This window comes from Ictidomys tridecemlineatus, chromosome 10, assembly GCF_052094955.1.
Source record: "Ictidomys tridecemlineatus isolate mIctTri1 chromosome 10, mIctTri1.hap1, whole genome shotgun sequence".
Taxonomy (NCBI): Eukaryota; Metazoa; Chordata; class Mammalia; order Rodentia; family Sciuridae; genus Ictidomys; species Ictidomys tridecemlineatus.
This window is the reverse complement of record NC_135486.1, coordinates 42171226-42189420: the sequence shown is the minus strand read 5'-3', so window position 1 is coordinate 42189420 and position 18195 is coordinate 42171226. Positions and strand designations below refer to the sequence as shown.

Genomic DNA, 18195 nt, shown 5'->3' with positions numbered 1-18195 from the left:
TGTTCTGATTTAATAAGCTTAAGTAAGGTAAGTGCAGATAATCTAGCTAAGCTTGTTAGAGATTTGGGAGCCTAATATAAAACCAAATATGAAAGTGGCACATAAAGTTTAAGTATCCCAACTTATGATTATTACTTTAATCTTTCCTTGAATTATATTATTAATATAAGTACAACACATAAAATTTGAATCTCCCAAATTATTATTATTTTAACTCTTTCCTCGAATAACACTATTCTTATCATAGCATTATATCTACTTTGTTTAAATTAGACAAATAATGACTATAGTATAGTAGTTTATGAAATTATTTAGAAAAAAGTAGGTTATAATACAGAACAAACAGTCCCCTAATCAAGCAAAGGTTAATTGCTTGTGGATGCTAAGTCCCCAGGCCAGGCATGGACCCAGACAGAGAGCAGCATGCACTGTCTCCTGTGGTGACTGGGCCAAAGGCAAGCAAACTCTTGAGAGGCCCATAAGAGCAATTAAATTTTCTTCCCATTTTCTCCTATGCATTATGCCCATCACTCACTGGCCAGATCTATTCACGTGACTCACCTACCACAAAGGAAGAAGGAGCTGTAACCCTAAGGTGTATGTGGAAGGGAAGACAAATGAAAATATTTCATGAATAGGACTGACACCTAACACTTGTTCTGGAAGAAAAACAGGCATTTTTTCTTATTCTGAACAAGAGATTGTGTGTATGTGTGTGTGTGTGTGTGTGTGTGTGTGTGTGTGTGTGTGTGTGTTTGTGTGTTTATGCATTTGTGAATGTGTGTATATGTGCACATACACACTAGTAATTGGAAGCTGTTCTTTTGGCTTAAATCATGTTTGAAGCAGAGAGAGCTAAGCTTCCTTGATACAACTGAAATGCTCTCCACTGAACCCTGAACAGATCATCACACTTTGGTGCAAAAGATGATCAGATAATTCCAATTAAACTCCAAAATGTTCTCCCTACTCTCAGCCTCAACCAACCACAAACTAACTAACATTGATTTAGAAAAAGTCTTATATGAAAAGGAGCTAAAACCAAATTTGTCTGCTGATCCATCTTTGAAAACACATGGGCTTGTGTTCTCAGCAAACACATTTCTTTCTTTTTTCTTTTCTTTCTTTTTTTTTTTTTTTTGTAAAATGTGATTGATTTTAGCTCTGACTATGAGTAAGCACAATATTTTAGGTTGAAGAAAAACTCTAAGAACAATTTCAAGAGCAAAGTTCATGATGCCAACTTTTCCTGACATGAAATCTTGGAACAGATGACAGTTCTAAAACAGTCAAAAGAAACAGATAACATTATATCTTGGTGCACTAAATCCCTATAATGTGATCTCTAACTACAGAAAATGGAATTACTTAGATCTTTGAGGCAAAAGCTATCAACTTATTTTCCTATTATGTACAAATGAATAGAAAAAATTACTCTGAATTTCTATTACCAGATGGCGTTCCATGAAATACTTGAAACAAAAAGAAGGCATGATTTATAAATAGTGAGGTTCAAACTAAAATCTTATAAAAACAAAAAGGAACCTTCCTACATGTTTTTTTATGTGTTTTTTGGGGACTGAAATCAGGGGCTTCGACCACTGAGCCACAACCCCGACCCTATTTTGTATTTTATTTAGAGACAGTCTGTCTGAATTGCTTAGCACCTCACTTTTGCTGAGGCTGGCTTTGAACTCAAGATCCTCCTGTCTCAGCATCCTGAGCTGCTGGGATTACAGGCATAAACTATTGCATCCAGCTGTTTTTTATGTTCTTAAGGTAGCAACTGAGCTAATTTTACTTAGATCAAAAAAGGGGTAAATTCATGTGAATTCTACTTCGTTTGGAACAGATGAACACCAGAAAATCTGTGGGTGTGATTCAAGAAAATAATTAAGACAATAGTATTCTGGGTTAATTTAAGGAACATTTCAGGTAGAAACTAGTTTTCAAATCCATAGAACATCTAACATATTTGAAATTTCTACACTCATTTTTCCCTGTGCTCTTACGCAGTGTTTTTTTTATTAAATTTTAGAAATACATGTACTCTCGAGGTTTTCTTATTTATTTGTTGTATGCTCACTTATTTCAATCAGATAAAAATTTTAAACATAGAAGTAATTACAGTATCTTATGCTTTCTTTAGAGCAATATATGATAATATATAAAAGATAGTCTTAGAACTTTACAGAATTTTGTGTTTGAGATAACAATTTAATACCAAGTTCTTGAGAGATGCAGGTGAAAAACAATAAGCATTTAATACTACCATGTAGCTTCATCACACACTCTAACCACAGCATCTTCATGTTCCATAAAGGAGGTACCTTTACTTTTATTTTATAAGAAAATGGAGACTCAGAGGAATCTGGTATTATCATATATTGTGAGGTCTGCAGAGCCAGGAAATAGTTGAGTTAGAATTAAATCTCAGCTCTCTGGGACCCAAAGCTCATAGCACTTTTCAGAAATAATGCAAATCATATCCATCCCCTTAAAAGAATGTCAGAACAGATTTCAACATGGCCTTGATCCATACGTAATTAGTGACCACATTAAATTTTTAATGCCCTTCTCTGTAGTTACACAGTGATAAATAGGTCAAATTTGGACACTTGTTCTTAATGAGTTACTATTATCCACAAAAAGGAGGTAGAGGAGGAGGAAGAGGAGGGGCTTAACAACAACATATAACCAACACCTTGAACACCTGGGAGGCAGCACGGCAAAGGGGTGAAAAAAGTAGGGCCAAAAGTCTTCTGGGTTGCTGACCGACTCCTCCATTGCAGAAGTTGTACAAGCATAAGCAAGATACTACACCCTTTGGTGGCTTCCATATTAGCCATCGTCATTTGATAGCTGTTTACTTTAATCATGACCTCATTTAGTATTAAAAGATAAATTACTTAAAGTGTATTCTCTAAGAAAGGTCTTTCAAATCCTATTTTATTTTCAACATATATTTTGATTTGTAAAAATGTCCCTAATACTAAACCCAAAAAGGTTCATGAAATGCAACATAAATACCAAAACTACACAGAGACATAATTTGGAGTCTTGGTTCTGCAGAAATGACTGACCAGAAAATTGACCTAGAATCTAAATTAGATATGTACTGACTCCTGGCAATTACTGTTGCTTTAAAGAATAATTTAAGTCTTATATTGTTATTTGTTCTTTTATTTTTATTCTTCTTCCCAATGGCTTATTTACTAAATAAATAATAACCTGATAAGCTCAGACTAGGATTGGAAAAAGAAGCCACTTTCTCCTTGGCACAACTAGGCAGAGCCAAATGTTGACCAGCAGATGGAAGTAATCTATAAAAGTGTGACTTCTCTATCTTTTCCCCACAGCACAGTGAGAGATACTCCTATTGACAGATAGGAGAAAAGGGTCTTTTTATGTGCCTTCATTTTAATATCCTTTACTTTATTTTTCTCACCCTTTGGCTGAAGCAGAGTTATATGCATTAAATGTAAATCTGAGAAGTTTGACGATCACTGTATTCTATGCCCATAGTCCAACTTAAAATGGTGATTTTAACTACTTTAGGACTATAATAAGAAAAATACCACCACCAAGAAAAAAAAATTGTACTAATCAGTATTTTGCACTTCCTTGTCATATGTTACAAATCAAAGACATTACCTGAAAGTCTGACACATAGTCTTAAGACAAAAGGAAGAAAGGTGGATGGGAGGAAGGGGAGTACATGGCTGGAAAGAAGAAGAAATAGTATAGAAAAAAGCAAAAGCAGGCTATTTTAAGAAATGATCTCTAAGTCACAGGCTAAGCACCTTCTTATTCCAACTCCAATTCCTATCCTAAAGGAAGAAAAAATCAAAATGAATGCAGATCAGGAAGGAAACATAACACCTGTGGAGTCTTAACCAATAGACAGACTGACCTCAAACCCCCACAGGCAGAGTATCTCCCAGCACCCAGTACTGCTTCATCAAATCTAAGCACTTTATTGGTATTTTTCAAAGAATGAATAAATAATTTAGAAATGAATGAGATATTATACAATTCTAATCCCTACCTCCTCTCCAGGCTCCAGGTCTGCCCCTTGCTGGCAGGTCCCACCATCATCATAGCTCACTCCCACCCCACAGACATCCATATTCACCATGTATGCATGCACAAGAACAAGTTTCTCTTAGTTGGGCTGCACAGGCTCCATTTCCATAAAAGCACTGTGAATGTTGCCCCTTGGAATTAGGCTCGATGTACCTAAGAACTACCATATACACATTGCATTGTACAAATTCTACAGCATGATATTTGCACTGTTTTATACAGGAGTGGCAGCCCTGGAGCACAGCTGCGGAAGGAATTCTAGCTACTTTGTTCATATGTTCACCACTATCATTAACACATCTGATCACTTTCACTACCCTCTCTTCAAAACCTCACCTTCCTTGCCTTTTCAACAGATCCTACTATGGATCAATTTAGTCACATAATTTGCTAAACAGTCCTTTGGTGTCTCCACATCACTGAAGGTGTTATTTTGGAGGCCATTTTTAGATCTGTTGTCGACTTATTTTAAAAATCTTTATGAGGTGAATTCATCTATATTCACAGCTTCCATTACCATTTATGTAGTGAAGACCCAAATTCCCAAACTGTCAATTTTCTAGACTTGAATTAATCACCTGGATGTCAAAAACATATCAGTCAATCAAAGTTGTGTCTACAATGAAACGATCTTATTCCTCCCATCTACTCAAAATTTTGTTTTCCTGTATTCTTTCCTGTGTTGGATAATCCTTCCCAATGTTAGAATTGTGTCATCTTCTCTCGATTTCTGCTGAAAGCTAATAAGTTACCAAATTCTATTCCTTGGGTCACTAAATCTTTTTAAAACCCATACTTCTACCCCTCTCTCACTGCCACCACAGACTCTGTTCTCTATTACCTGGATTCCTGAAATAATCTCTCCCAACTGAGTTCTCTGCATCCAGCTCTGTTTCCTTGTAACCTTTATTTCTCACTGCTGCCAAGAGTATCTGTTCTGCTTACTTAAAATCCTCTAAGAGTTCTCTAAGGTTTTAAGCTATTTCAAAATGGGATATAAAATCTTTCATATTTAAAGTACATCTCCTATAAGAAATGATAATCACACATATTCTATTGCAAAATTTCCAGGCTCAGACTGCGACTGTTCTCCAATTGCTAATTTCTGGCCAAGATAAAGAGCAGCTCTTTCACTGAAAGGGTCACTGTCATGATGAGTGAAGTTCAGGGAAGACCAATGCTACTGTCTTCAGGTAACCAACAGAAGAAAACTATGCCTCTCTACATTCCCAGCTCCCTTCAGCATAATGGGGTCAGAGCAGGAATAGTTTTTCAAGGTTTCTTTGCATTAGAATTCTCCAGAAAAGTGCTTTTTCCTTACTTTGATATAAAGCCAACTCTTTAGAGTGAGTGTCTCTGGTTGCATATACATCTCCATACTAAAGAAATAATATAATAAAGAAGTGTTGCTTGGTGCTACATTCACTGTGGCTGGCTCTTTTGCCAGACAGCCTGACAGGCCTGGCAAGCTGTGGTAGGGGCTGTGCTGCTGTTTATCTCGTAGGGACACAGGAACATACCAAACACTGTGGTGCATGGAAATGGATCTGGGCAGTACATCCACATCACAGTTCTCAACCACAAGAAATGTAAACCACAAGTAACTTGAGCAAGGCCTCCGTGTAACGAGGACACACTCTCCCCTGCTTGCTTCTTAAACAAGTGGAGGTATCACCTCCGTTTTGTGGTCACATCTTTTTTAAAAATATTTTTTAGTTATACATGAACACAGTATCTTTGTTTATTTTTATGTGGTGCTCAGGATCAAACCCAGGGTCTTCCACATGCCAGGCAAATGCTCTACCGCTGAGCCACAACCCCATCTTATTTTCATTACACCTGCCTCAGGAAGCAGTGATAGTGTGTTATGCAGAATACCTAAATAATCTTGATCTTCTACATGGAACCATCATTTCCTCAGAGGACAGTACATAGGCTTATAGAAAAGATAGCTAGTTACATTAATCTTTACTGTTAAACATATTCCTACTTCCCATTAGAGCTTTAAACATAAGGAGACAAACACTTTTCAGAAATGCATGTCTCCAGGGAAAAGTTATTGAGTTTGTTATTCTTCATTGAAAATAGCATGTTTCGTTTAAAAATGAAATAAGGCCCCATATGATCAGCTCTGTATGAGCATATTTTACTAACATGGTTAAAACAGATTTCTTTCTGAAAAAAAATGGCATAAGACTGGGATTTTTTTTCATTAGCCTGAATCTTTTCATTCAGGGAATGTATGTGTCTTAGTAATATCACTTGGGAATCTGATTCTTTTTTATATTCTGTACTAGTTACATTTGTGTTCTCTCTCTCTCTCTCTCTCTCTCTCTCTCTCTCTCTCTCTCTCTCTCTCTCTCTGTGTGTGTAGAGGATCCTCAGTTATTAAATTTTTTAGCATTTTTATTTCTAAAAACTGAGAACTAGAAATAGTCTTGCTGGGCTGGGGTTGCAGCTCAGTGGTAGAGGCCATGCTTTGCATGTGTGAGGCCCTAGGTTTGATGCCCCATGCCAAAAAGAAATAACCTATTACTTCTGAAAATTATGAAAAATTTTAAAGGATGGAATATCTCGAATGGTTGAGGCACAAAAAATAAGGAATACATACTGAACAGTCACGAGGCACCAGTTCATCCATGTAAAGATGACAATTAGGTACATTTAGTTGGTTTTAATTTAATTATACCTTTGATTGGGTTATTTCAAAGTCAAAATTATTGAATAATATTTTTATCCATTGCTATAAAAATCTGAGTAGTATTTCATCTATAAAATTCTTGTCCCAAATAATCTTCGGATAAATTATAAATCGTCTTTCCCTTTCTTTTTTCACACTCTGTTGAATTTGTGGCCCCATTCTGCATTTCCCTAAATTGCACTATAAATCAGAAAATACACATCTGCTCGAATTGAAAATTCTATTTCAACTGTCTCAGTCATCCAGAGCAGCTGCAGCTTCAGAGGGTTCACATAAACTTTTGGTCATGCCCTTTACTCATGAGAGCTTTCTACAGATGCAATTACCAGAAAGTACATGTTACTCAAAACACTAGGTAGATGCCAAAAGATTTGTGGTAAGACAAAAAAAAAAGAAGTTTCCTTCTTCTCCATGTTTAATTGGCATGAAAACACACTCATACTTCAGCTGAAAGTCATGGTGATCCTTCAAAAGTGGGCACATGACCTTGCTTTTCATATATACTAAACCAGTTATGCAGAAATATAAACTTCTTTGAAAGAACAGTGTCTTGGCCTGAATTATGTCCTCTCACAATTTATATGTTGAAGCCACAACCCCCAATGTGACTGAATTTGGAGAGAGCAATTTTAAGAAGGTGGTTAAATGAGGCCATAAGACTGGGCCCCTGATCCAATAAAACTGGTGTCTTATAAGAGGAAGAGACACAGGGCTTGCTCTCCACAAATGGGCACAGAGGAAAGGCCATGTGAGGACACAGTAAAAAGGTGCCATCTGCAAGCCAAGGAGTGAGCCCTCGTGAGAACCAACCCTGCCAGTTTCACAGTATTCAGAACTGAGAAAATAAATGTGTGTTCATGCCCCCAGTCCATGGTACTTTGTTGTAACAGCCCAAGACTATTACAGATGGTGATTTCATTACTCTGGAAAAGTGTGCTAATATTTTTTACCAGCTTGTCCTATCACAAAAAAACACTGTTTCTTACTGATGCAGATTTAAAAACTTCAATCAAATATTCTATACCAATTTGATCAAGACTTAATGCTGTCCCCCCATATTATATGTGCCTCAGTGGTTTTCACACTTTATGACTTTGATCCACAGTGTTAGTGGATATGTACGTAACACAGAATATATTTATCCTACACATATGTATGTATCACCAAATAATATTTTTCCTAATTATCAAACTATATTGCATTTGTTCTGGTAAAAGCTATTTTACTTAGGGATAAATTTGTGTGTGTGTTTAAATTCCTTTGAAAGTCACTTTTTTATGGCTGGATGTTTGAGCAGCTCTCATTTCCACTGTTACCCAAAACATATTCTAGCTACAAGTTCCTTTTATTCCTTAGCATATCAAGATCCTTAAATGTGCCCATGAAGTTAGAATACCCCCCTTCCTCTCTCTCTCTCTCTCTCTCTCACACACACACACACACACACTGAACCTGACTAAGGGGAATCCATACTCAGGTCCGTTCAAAAGAAGACTTTTCACACTATTTAAGCTAGCATATCAAGCATACTGTCTTGCTGATTTGTTTAAATAAAACAATTTTGATTTTATGGTACAATTAATATACGGGTTAATACATAGAGACTAAGTTAGTGATTTGCTAGCTGGGAAATATGAAAGAAAGCATTGGATAAATTAAACTCTTGCCAGTAACTATAGGTATCTTGGTATTTATTTAAAACTTGTGCAAATTTAAAATTTGGAAGAAAACTTTTATAGAGAGAAATTAATTTCATTATTAATTATCTAATTTCATTTGGGGCGGGTATGTTTAAAGAACCTGTGCGTGGGGCAAAAATTTGATCCTGGTGTCTTGCAGTCTTCGAATAGCAGATAATGAAATGGAGAAGAAAATTAAAGGAAGACAATGAGTAGTAGAGGCGCTCATGTTACAGATTTGTTATTCTCTCAAAGTTGACTAAGACCTCAAAGTAAAAATTACAGAATTCATTAAAAAAAACTACTCATTCATACTTCAACTTATAGAACCTATAGACATGTAAACAAGAAACTTAAACCAGGTGTGATGGCACACACCTATGATCCTAGGACAGAAATATCACAAGTTTGAGGCCAGCCTCAGCAACTTAACAAGACCCTGTCTCAAAACAAAATTAAAAAGTGCTAGGGATAAAGCTCATGTTAGTGCTTACAGGTTCTGGATTAGACCTTCAATACCACATACACATACACACACAAAAATCAAAATTTAATTTCTAAGGAATAACATTTCAAAACCAGTATTTCAATTTTAATTTTTTAAAAATTTTATCTTAATAAAATTATAATGTCCATTTCTATATGTATATAAGATAAACAAATAGGCATTTTTCTGGAGAGTTGAAATATGTACACAGAGGAAATGACCATAATGCATACGGCTTTGGAATAAATATGTGTGTGGACATATGTGCTCATGTGCACATTTATAAAGTCATAAGAAACATGAAGTAACTGAATAGAGCAAAAACTGTCAGCATTATATAAAACATTTACTATTTCATACTACAGATATCTTTAAGTAAATATTTTTCTTAAAAGAATAAAATTCACTTTGTACCCTTGAGGAAAAAAAGAAAGCAAAAAAAATTAAGAAAATATTTCCATTACATCTTTTTCCATTACAAATTAACCTCAGATCTTAGCATCTGGCACATAAAAGATGTTTAGTAAATATTTTAAGTGATGAATTATAACTCCGATATATTTTTCCTTTGCCTCATACATCAAATTAACACCAAATGCAAATATTAAAAATTTTAAATAATGCTTAAATATTTAAAATGTACATATTTTAAGAATTAACCTTTACTGAATAAACCAAATAGAAGTGTTTTCCACACTTCTTCATTCTCACCTCTTCTTTTGTCTTTTTAGATATCACTCGGAGCCAATCTCCAATCATACTCAGGACAGCAGCAAAGTAAGCAAGCCCTACAAGTATCCAAAACCACACAACAGGCTTGTAGAAGTCTAGATACTCAATATCTGATCCGCCTGTAAGAGAAAAACAAAGTAGAACAAAATAACTTCATATCCCTAAAAGTAAACAATCCAGATATTTGCTAAAATTATCAACTGACCCATGGCTTACATGACATAGAAATCTAATATTGTTATCAAATTGATCCATATTTTTTCTTCACATTGAACTCTCATTTTCACTCATGTTCATCCTTATGTCTTTCGAGATCAGGTGACATAAGTACTTCTTAGTGAGACCTTTCATTACTTTCTGAGTCATAATGATTTTTCTTTGTTCCAAGTTTCTTTTTCATGTTATTTATTGTAATCAGTCTTAACTAATCCAGCACTTAATTATTGCATGTGTATACTAATGTCTCTTTCCATTTCTATTGTAACAAGTAGAAAATAGAGCATATACTTTTTCTGGGAATGCAACTACTATATATTTTTACCTTATTGCCAATAAGTACATGCTACCCAATTGATTTATGACCAAACTGAATAGAAAGTGAGCAACTCCAGTGATGGTTCTTATTTTAAAGTCATTATTACAATCAATTGGATTGATAACCAGTGCCAGAAATAACACCTTCATAGATGGATTGAGAACAAACAGCAATTTTCAGGTAATACTGCCATTCATTATTCTCTAACTTTTCAAAGGAATTCCCATATTTTTCATAAATTTAAATCCCTAGTTCTCAAGGAAGATTTTGGCAAAGGAGGTCTTTTCTTTTACTCTTACCCTTGAGAAACTTCTCCATTTATTTGGTACAAAAACTGCACATATGAAAATCTGTATACATTTCAACACAATCTTTTTATTTTAGAGGGACATTTTAGGTACACTCAAAATTTTTCCTTTATTTTCCTAAGTTATATATACACACACACACATACATACAAACACATATATATTTATATATACATATATGTTTTTATTAGAGCTTTATAGTTGTATATAGTACTTGGGTTCATCCTGAAAAACTCAAGTATTCATTCTTTATTCAACACATTAAAAGTAATACATATTAAATTCCTAATACTAAAATCCTTGCTTATTTTCACTAGTGAAAAATTAAGTCCCTGTCTTTAGAAAATCAGAATTTAGCCTAAGAAAGCCTCACGTGGAAAACCACAATGGAATACATCAAGTAGTGGCAAAAAAAAAAAAAAGAATTAAAAAGTACTATGAGAGGACATTGGAGAAACGAACTGTACTTCTGGAAGAGGGAGAGGGAGAGAAATTGAGTCTTAAGTAATGAATACCAAAACATGGAATATTCCTGCTATGGTTTAGATATGAGGTATTCTCCCAAAAGCTCATGTGGGGGACAATGAAAGAAGGTTTAGAAGCAAAACGTTTAGTGATGAGAGTTGTAACCCAATCAATAAATTAATCCCCTTATAGGAATTAACTAGGCAGAAACTGTAGGAGGTAGGGTGTGATTGGAGGAGGTAGGTCAGTGGGGGTGTGCCTTTGTGGTTTATATTTTGTCCTTGGTACCCTGAGTGCATGCTCTGGTGAACTCCTTCTCTCTCTCTCTCTCTCTCTCTCTCTCTCTCTCTCTCTCTCTCTCTCTCTCTCTCTCTCTCTCTAACTGCCATATCCTGAGTTGATTTCCTCCTCCACAAACACATTTCTTCTATGATGTTCTGTCTCTGGTCCAGAGCAATGGAGTTACCTGTCAATGAATTGAGACCTCTGAAATCATGAGCCCCCAATAACCTTTTTCTCCTCTAAAATTCTTTTCAGGTCTCTTGGTCACAATGATGAAAAAGCTGACAAAAACAATTTCAGTTTGAAAACATATGGTATAGTCAGAGGATTTTTGTAGTTGATAAAACTCGAAATGAGTGGAGAACAGGGAGTAGAAGGGAGAACCCTGGAATTTAGCAAAGTAGGTCATGTCAGATTGTAAAGACTTGATCCTAACACAATGGCAAGTAAATAAAAGGTTGTAGAGAGCTTGATCCTGTATTCGTGTTTGACTCTCTGAGCAGAGAGATCTTAGTGACAGAGAAGGAAGGATTGACAGCAAAGCTCCAAGAGAAACTTTTGTTATGATCTAGCTGAAAATTGTTGTCAGATTTAGGGCAGGTATGGGAAGAGGAGTCAGTTTAGAAGCAGCATTGGAACCAATGACCAATTATTTGGTGTGACAATTGAAAGGCAGAGCTCTCTGATGATCAAAGACCATCACAGGGGAGATAATGCAGTAACTTAATAGAGGACAGGACAGTGACTAAAACAAAGAATAAGGAATGAGCACTTTTGGATCAACAGCATAGAATCTAGGGATGTGTAAACAGTGGTCATGAATTTACTCAATTCATGAAAATTCAACTCACCCATTCAAAAGAACAGCTGATAAATAGCTACTATATATTAAGCACAAATATTCCAAGTGTTACTTACATTACATTAACTATAGTTGCCCACAGTGACGCTTTCAAATACAAGCATTAAAAGTCGGTGGGGGGCATTTTTCTATTAGCCAAATCATGTATATAGACAGAGGTTCACCTTTCTTTTGGGACACACACTAATTTTAGGAATACAGTTTTTAAAAGGGACAATATTGCCTTCAAACTAGAGTTAAAATTTTTACCTTGGGCAGAACTTTATTTTTAAAAATCATTTATGGGAAGGATTAGGGTAGCTAAATGAATTTCAGGATGTTTAAGACTTGGCCCATGGAGGATACAGCTCCACAAATTCACAGAACTGATTTAAGAAATGTGTGTGGAAACCTGTTATATGATAGGCTCACCAGCAAATTCCATTTTTCAAATGTTTCCATTTCAATGAAACCAAAATGACATTTTTTCCAAGTACTTTCTCTTTCAAAAACCAGAAAATCTCCATCCAAATACTTGTGAATCAACACATAAGTTCACCAAGATGTGGATTTTAGGAGAGCTAGTTCATGATCAAGATGACTTTTTATACGTCTTCTTTCTTATAAACAGGATGTTACAGTTTGAAAAGAGTAAATTCACTTAATCACTAAAAGGCCTATATTTGGGTAAAATGTTCTACCCACAAATTTTAGTGGATTCTAAACCTTGGGAAAAAATTGTTTTTCTTTTCTTAATTGCCACTCTTGAAATAACTGGCAGTCAGATGATCTAGGAAAAAAGAATATATATATATATATATATATATATATATATAAATTGAATACATATATAAGTATGTATATACTTATACATACAAATCTCACTTTATACAAATCTCACTTTCTGATATCTAAGACTTATAAATGAATTTCTACATTAATCAATTCACTTGATTCAGGACTCTTACCAAGATTAGCATATCTGCAATGTTAGGATAAGTTTCTAAAAAGAGTTATTATATTTTTAAATTAGAAATTGCTAAAAAATTTATTGACTTTACAATCATTAATTTCCTAGCTACATTCAGAAGACCTATACATGTGTCCTTTGTTTATTATGAATCTAGAGTAATTTCTCTATCCTTCCCCACCACTATCTCCACCACTCTGGTTTTGCTCTTTTGTCTTTCTGAGATTCAGGCTGCAGGATGCTTTGAGCAGCTCTCACCTCTGGGGTTCCCCACCAACCTAACAGCAGTAGTTACATCACAGTTCCCCCCCCACACACACACCCCTTGATTGTCACAGAAAATATACACACAAGTTTTTTTCTTTTCCATTTTAAGAGCTTTCTAGCTGATCATTAGAACATACAGATGGTGATAAAAATAGCAAAGAGGGGTGAAAGTTGAAAGGTTTCAGAAATCTTACAAATGTTTCCCAAGTAGATAAAGTAAGACTAATCTTTCTGAGTCACATGGTATGTAGTAGCCTTTTTTAGATGGTGTCCTCTTTCTCTGATGCTTACAAAAGGAACTCAGCCAGAACCTAATTCAATCTAACAGATCAAACTAGTAAATATATAGGAAGGGTACATGCTGGCATTATTGCTAGGAACCGATAACTCCATAAAGTAGGTTCCTAAACTTTTGCTGTGAACAATCCCCCTACCCAGCATTAAGACAGCCCTTTCCTACCTGGTCCCAAAGAGTCACTGACTAAGGGTCAGAATAGCCCAAGAGGTCATGGGCAGGTACCTCCTAGGGAAGTTTTTCCTCATTCTAGCCCTCATAGTCCTGTATAACCCAGTCAATATGCTCAGTTCAGCTGATTTACAGGATGTTCAAAATCTGATTGGGAGAGAGGAGTGAAAACTAAGGCTTACCAGTCATCTGCACAAATAAAACAATTCCATAGATACTGAGATGAATTGTATTCCCACGACTCACATTTTTTTATGGACCTAGAACAGGACCATTAATAAGCCTTATTTCCAATGCCTTTTCAGTACTAAAGCTGATGACTGAATTAAGCTCACTCAATCTGTTCAGAACTCAAGAGTGAAACCCCGGTCTACACTGATCCCCCCAAATCCTACTTTAATGATTACTTTAAAATAGAGACGTCACAGTCTCAGTTGAGTAATTAATGTGGCAGGTCACACAGGAAAGTATGCAAAGGAGCAAACCCAGGCCTTCCCAGCTCCAAAAAAAACCCACTATTTTAATTGGACCCAGTTGTCTATGCCACCTAGAATCTCAGGCATTATCCTTCTTATCCTTTGTTCACTGCTTAGTCCATTTATGCTGCTCTAACAGTATACTGAAAACTAGTAATTTATCTCTCAGAGGTCTGGAAGCTGGAAAGTCTAATATCAAAGCACAGGTATCTGGTGATGGCTTTTGTCCTGCCTCATCTTATGGCAGAAGACATAAGGTTAAGGGAGACAGCAAGAGGGGCCCATACTCTTCCTTTTATGACAGTGTCTATTCAATCAAAAAGGGTAAAGACCTCATGGCCCAATGACCTCTCAAAGGTCCCACCTCTTAATACAACTACAGTGGCAATTAAATTTCAATCTGAGTTTTGGAGGAGACTAATATCCAAACTATAATATCCACCAGCCCGTTTTACCCATATTGCATAGCAGATATTTAGCTCAGGCTAGAAACACAAAAAGTCCAAACTCTTCTTCTTAGGGTTCTTACCTGAAAGCCCTGTGAGTCTGCGGACAAGCACTATTTTACCAGAAGCTTCCTTACCTTTTCCTGTGTTTACTTCAACAATTTCCAACAGTTGGTCTGTAAAGAACTTTAATATGCAATGCCCTTTCCCTCATATTTAATTTTCTTTATTGTGATTTTTTTGAGTCACAATATATTTATTTAAAAAATATACATCCTAGTTTTAGACAATAATCTAGTCCTTCTGGACTATCCTAAATGCTTCCTCTGGTTTTCTAAAATGCATATGAATTATAGAATACATACATGGACATATAACTTCATCCTAAAGAAAAATGGGTATGTTAGCTTTATGTTACTAAAGCAAAATATCTGAAGCAATTAATTTATAAAGAGAAAAGGTGTATTTAGTTCAAATGTTCTGGAGGTTCCAGACCAAGATCAGATGGCCTCATTGTTTTGGATCTCTGTTGAAGGTGCCAGAAAGCAATGTCAGGGAGAATGTGTCAGAGCAAACTCTCACGTCATGAGCCAGGAAGCAAGACAGATGAGACTGGGTCCTATTATTCTTTTGAAGGCACACTCCTAATGACCTAGAAACCTCACACAAAGCCTCATTCCCCAGTACCTGGAGACCAGGCTTTTACATTTGGAACTTTAGGGTTCACTCATCCAACCCATATTCATGGTAGTCATCCCTTTACGTTTGTCTACCAGTATTTTAGTTTATATACTGAATACTGATTTCGAATTTTTGTTTGATTTTATTTTTATTAATTAAAGCTATCTTGCTTTAATATAGTGTGGGACATTATTTCTCTTGTAGTGTATTTTGTTAAAGTAACTGAATAAAGTGTCTCTGAATTGCTTCAAGAACTGAAGTATCTTTCAATGACACTGTAAAACCTATGTTCTTTTCTACAAATGGACATATGGCTTCAGTACTAAACAATAGCTCACTTACTAAACCAAATTTTTCATATATCAAGAGTCAGAAGAATATAAGGTGATATGGTAACCAAACACGTCTACCATTTGAACCTGTATGTTGGAATTTTAAATTTCAGCATTCAAACAGTGGCACATTTTCTTCTATGTTCTTCATCTAAAATTAGGAAAATTGCTATTAGAAAAACAGCAGTCTCCTGATCACAAAAAGAGGTTAAGACATTTTCTTATTCATCCTTTGCAAAGATGAAAATCTATGGTATATAAGATTAATGCAATTGTTAACCCCTAGAAATACCTTTAAATCTCAATATAGAGTAATTTGGAGTCTTTTTTTTTTTACTCACCTTTGTATAATTTACTTCTTGTTTGAAGAAGCCATAACTATCAATCACTATTTTCCTCCTCACATTTTTTCCTCCTTGTTTCTGCAATGACTCTATATCTCAATCCTGGAATCAAAAATTACTAGCTCTGTGGTTTGTCCACAGTCACGAGGCTTTCTAAACTGTTTGGATCTAATTCCATTAATTATGCAGAAAGATATCAATTCTCCCGTTACTGCCTGAGAGAAAAATGACCAGACCCTCCCAGAATTCTCCTGTATTACAAAGCAGAAAGAGAAGGCTCCTCATTTAATTGTTTCTCCTGGATTTCATTTATCTGTTCCATAAGAAGAGGAACCAGAGCAATCATCACACTGTGCTGAGAGCTGTATTTGACATACAGTATGTGATCACTATATGTCTGAATGAATGAATGAATGCAGAATATAACACATCTCCCTGGCAATTACACAAACCCTCTTTTTGATCAAAGCAATTCTTCTGAGCCCTCCTGTGGTGATGGCAGTAGTAGTGGTGACTATTCTTCAAAACACCTCACTCCTCATCAGGTACTTTTTTTGCTATCTGATGAATTCCTGGCAAATTTTTACTCAGTGCTCTGCATAATCACAGCATGTTAATAACCAGTCTCTACCAGTTGCAAAACTCTTCGGCAACACCAGGTACTGTTTTCTAGTGGCTCTCTGCTAAGAACAACCATTCTGGGAAAAATAAAAACCTGCCATGCATTTTAAACAGAGATTTACATGTTTTCACAATAAAATGCCCTTTAATTAAGTAAGCTCCCATTGAATAAGTCATGTTTTTACAGAAAAGCAATAGTTTGGTTAGTAAAAACTACATTTCTAATAATGATTTTTTAAAATACAATTCCAAAAAAAAAAACTCAGTTCTTAATATGAGACATACAAATATGCTTTTGCCAAGTCAAAAAAAGTGATGACAAATGATCATGGAACTGAAAAAAAATCATAAAAATGTAGTAAAGGTGAGTGTGTCAGGGAGGAAGAGTTCTAACTGGGGAAGTCCCAAATTGTGTTTTCTAGAAAGGGAACACAAGGCACTAAGCATGAAATCTGATTAACCCAATAAGAACTCATTAGCTACATGTTTCCATGAAGAAAAATCTCATCATTTAACCAAATAAACTAAATTTCACTGGTCAGAATTCCAAGAAAATGTATTCGGATGGCTGAATAAAATTTTTGTTCAAATGGAAAATGTGTTTTCACAGTATCAACCATAAGGATTTCTTAGAATACCCAAATTTCTTTTGGCTAAAATTTTGGGGTTTTATTAGAAAACTAGGTAATGCAAAGGACATTGCTTGATGGAAGTGAACATTTGTATCTGGCTTTTTCCTCATTCCTATTACTGCTTGTGAACTAACATGGTTTGGGCAGTGGGCAGGGGGGTTGAGGACTTCATTGGGCAAATTCTAAACAAAGTTGTGGAAATATTTCTTAGCTTGCATGACCCCCTTTAATCCTGCCTGCTGTTACGTTAAAGGAAACACCAGATTCAAAAGGAATTATAAATTGTGTTGAACTAGGTCATTATTTGGCTTTCCTTCAATTTTTTATTATTGTCAACTAATTGTTATTATGTTTTTTACAGTCATGTATGGAACAAGAGAGCAAGTTGTAAAAGCAAGCCTGAATAAACCAAGGATAATTTTTCACACATTTCTTATATGATTAATATTACTTCTTAGATCTTAAAGGAGAAAAGCTGATTCAGATCTGTTTATAAGGCAAGCCTGAGGCAAACATGGGTTAACAATGTATCATCCCAGATTTCTGGACAAATGAATAATAAAACAACCGACATTAAAAACAGAACATAGAAACCAACATTAATTCTCAAATATGATTAGCTTTACAACTAGAAATTTGACTGTAAATCACAGGCACTCATAAAAATCAATCAAGGGACATTTTGTTAAATCATTTTTTATCTCACGTTTTAGGGAACCACAGGGTACTCACTCCTCTTAGCAATGAGGATGTGTTTATTCATATATTTTAAACCCTGTGACCTCCCAAGTCCCTTTTAGCCCCAAAACACTGGTGAGAGGACAAAGGGCTATCAAGAAGAATT

General features: G+C 35.4%; 1 protein-coding gene across 8 annotated transcripts in view; it reads right to left on the bottom strand.

The window, feature by feature from the left end:
• The window catches only part of Kcnk2 (potassium two pore domain channel subfamily K member 2), a 191740-nt gene that overhangs the window by 26372 nt on the left and 147173 nt on the right, over nt 1-18195 (bottom strand). For all 8 annotated transcript variants that reach the window (XM_040277180.2, XM_078022807.1, XM_078022805.1 and 5 more), the window contains one exon: nt 9665-9804. In XM_040277180.2, coding sequence (XP_040133114.1) covers nt 9665-9804 — 140 coding nt within the window. The remainder of the gene's footprint in view (nt 1-9664; nt 9805-18195) is intronic.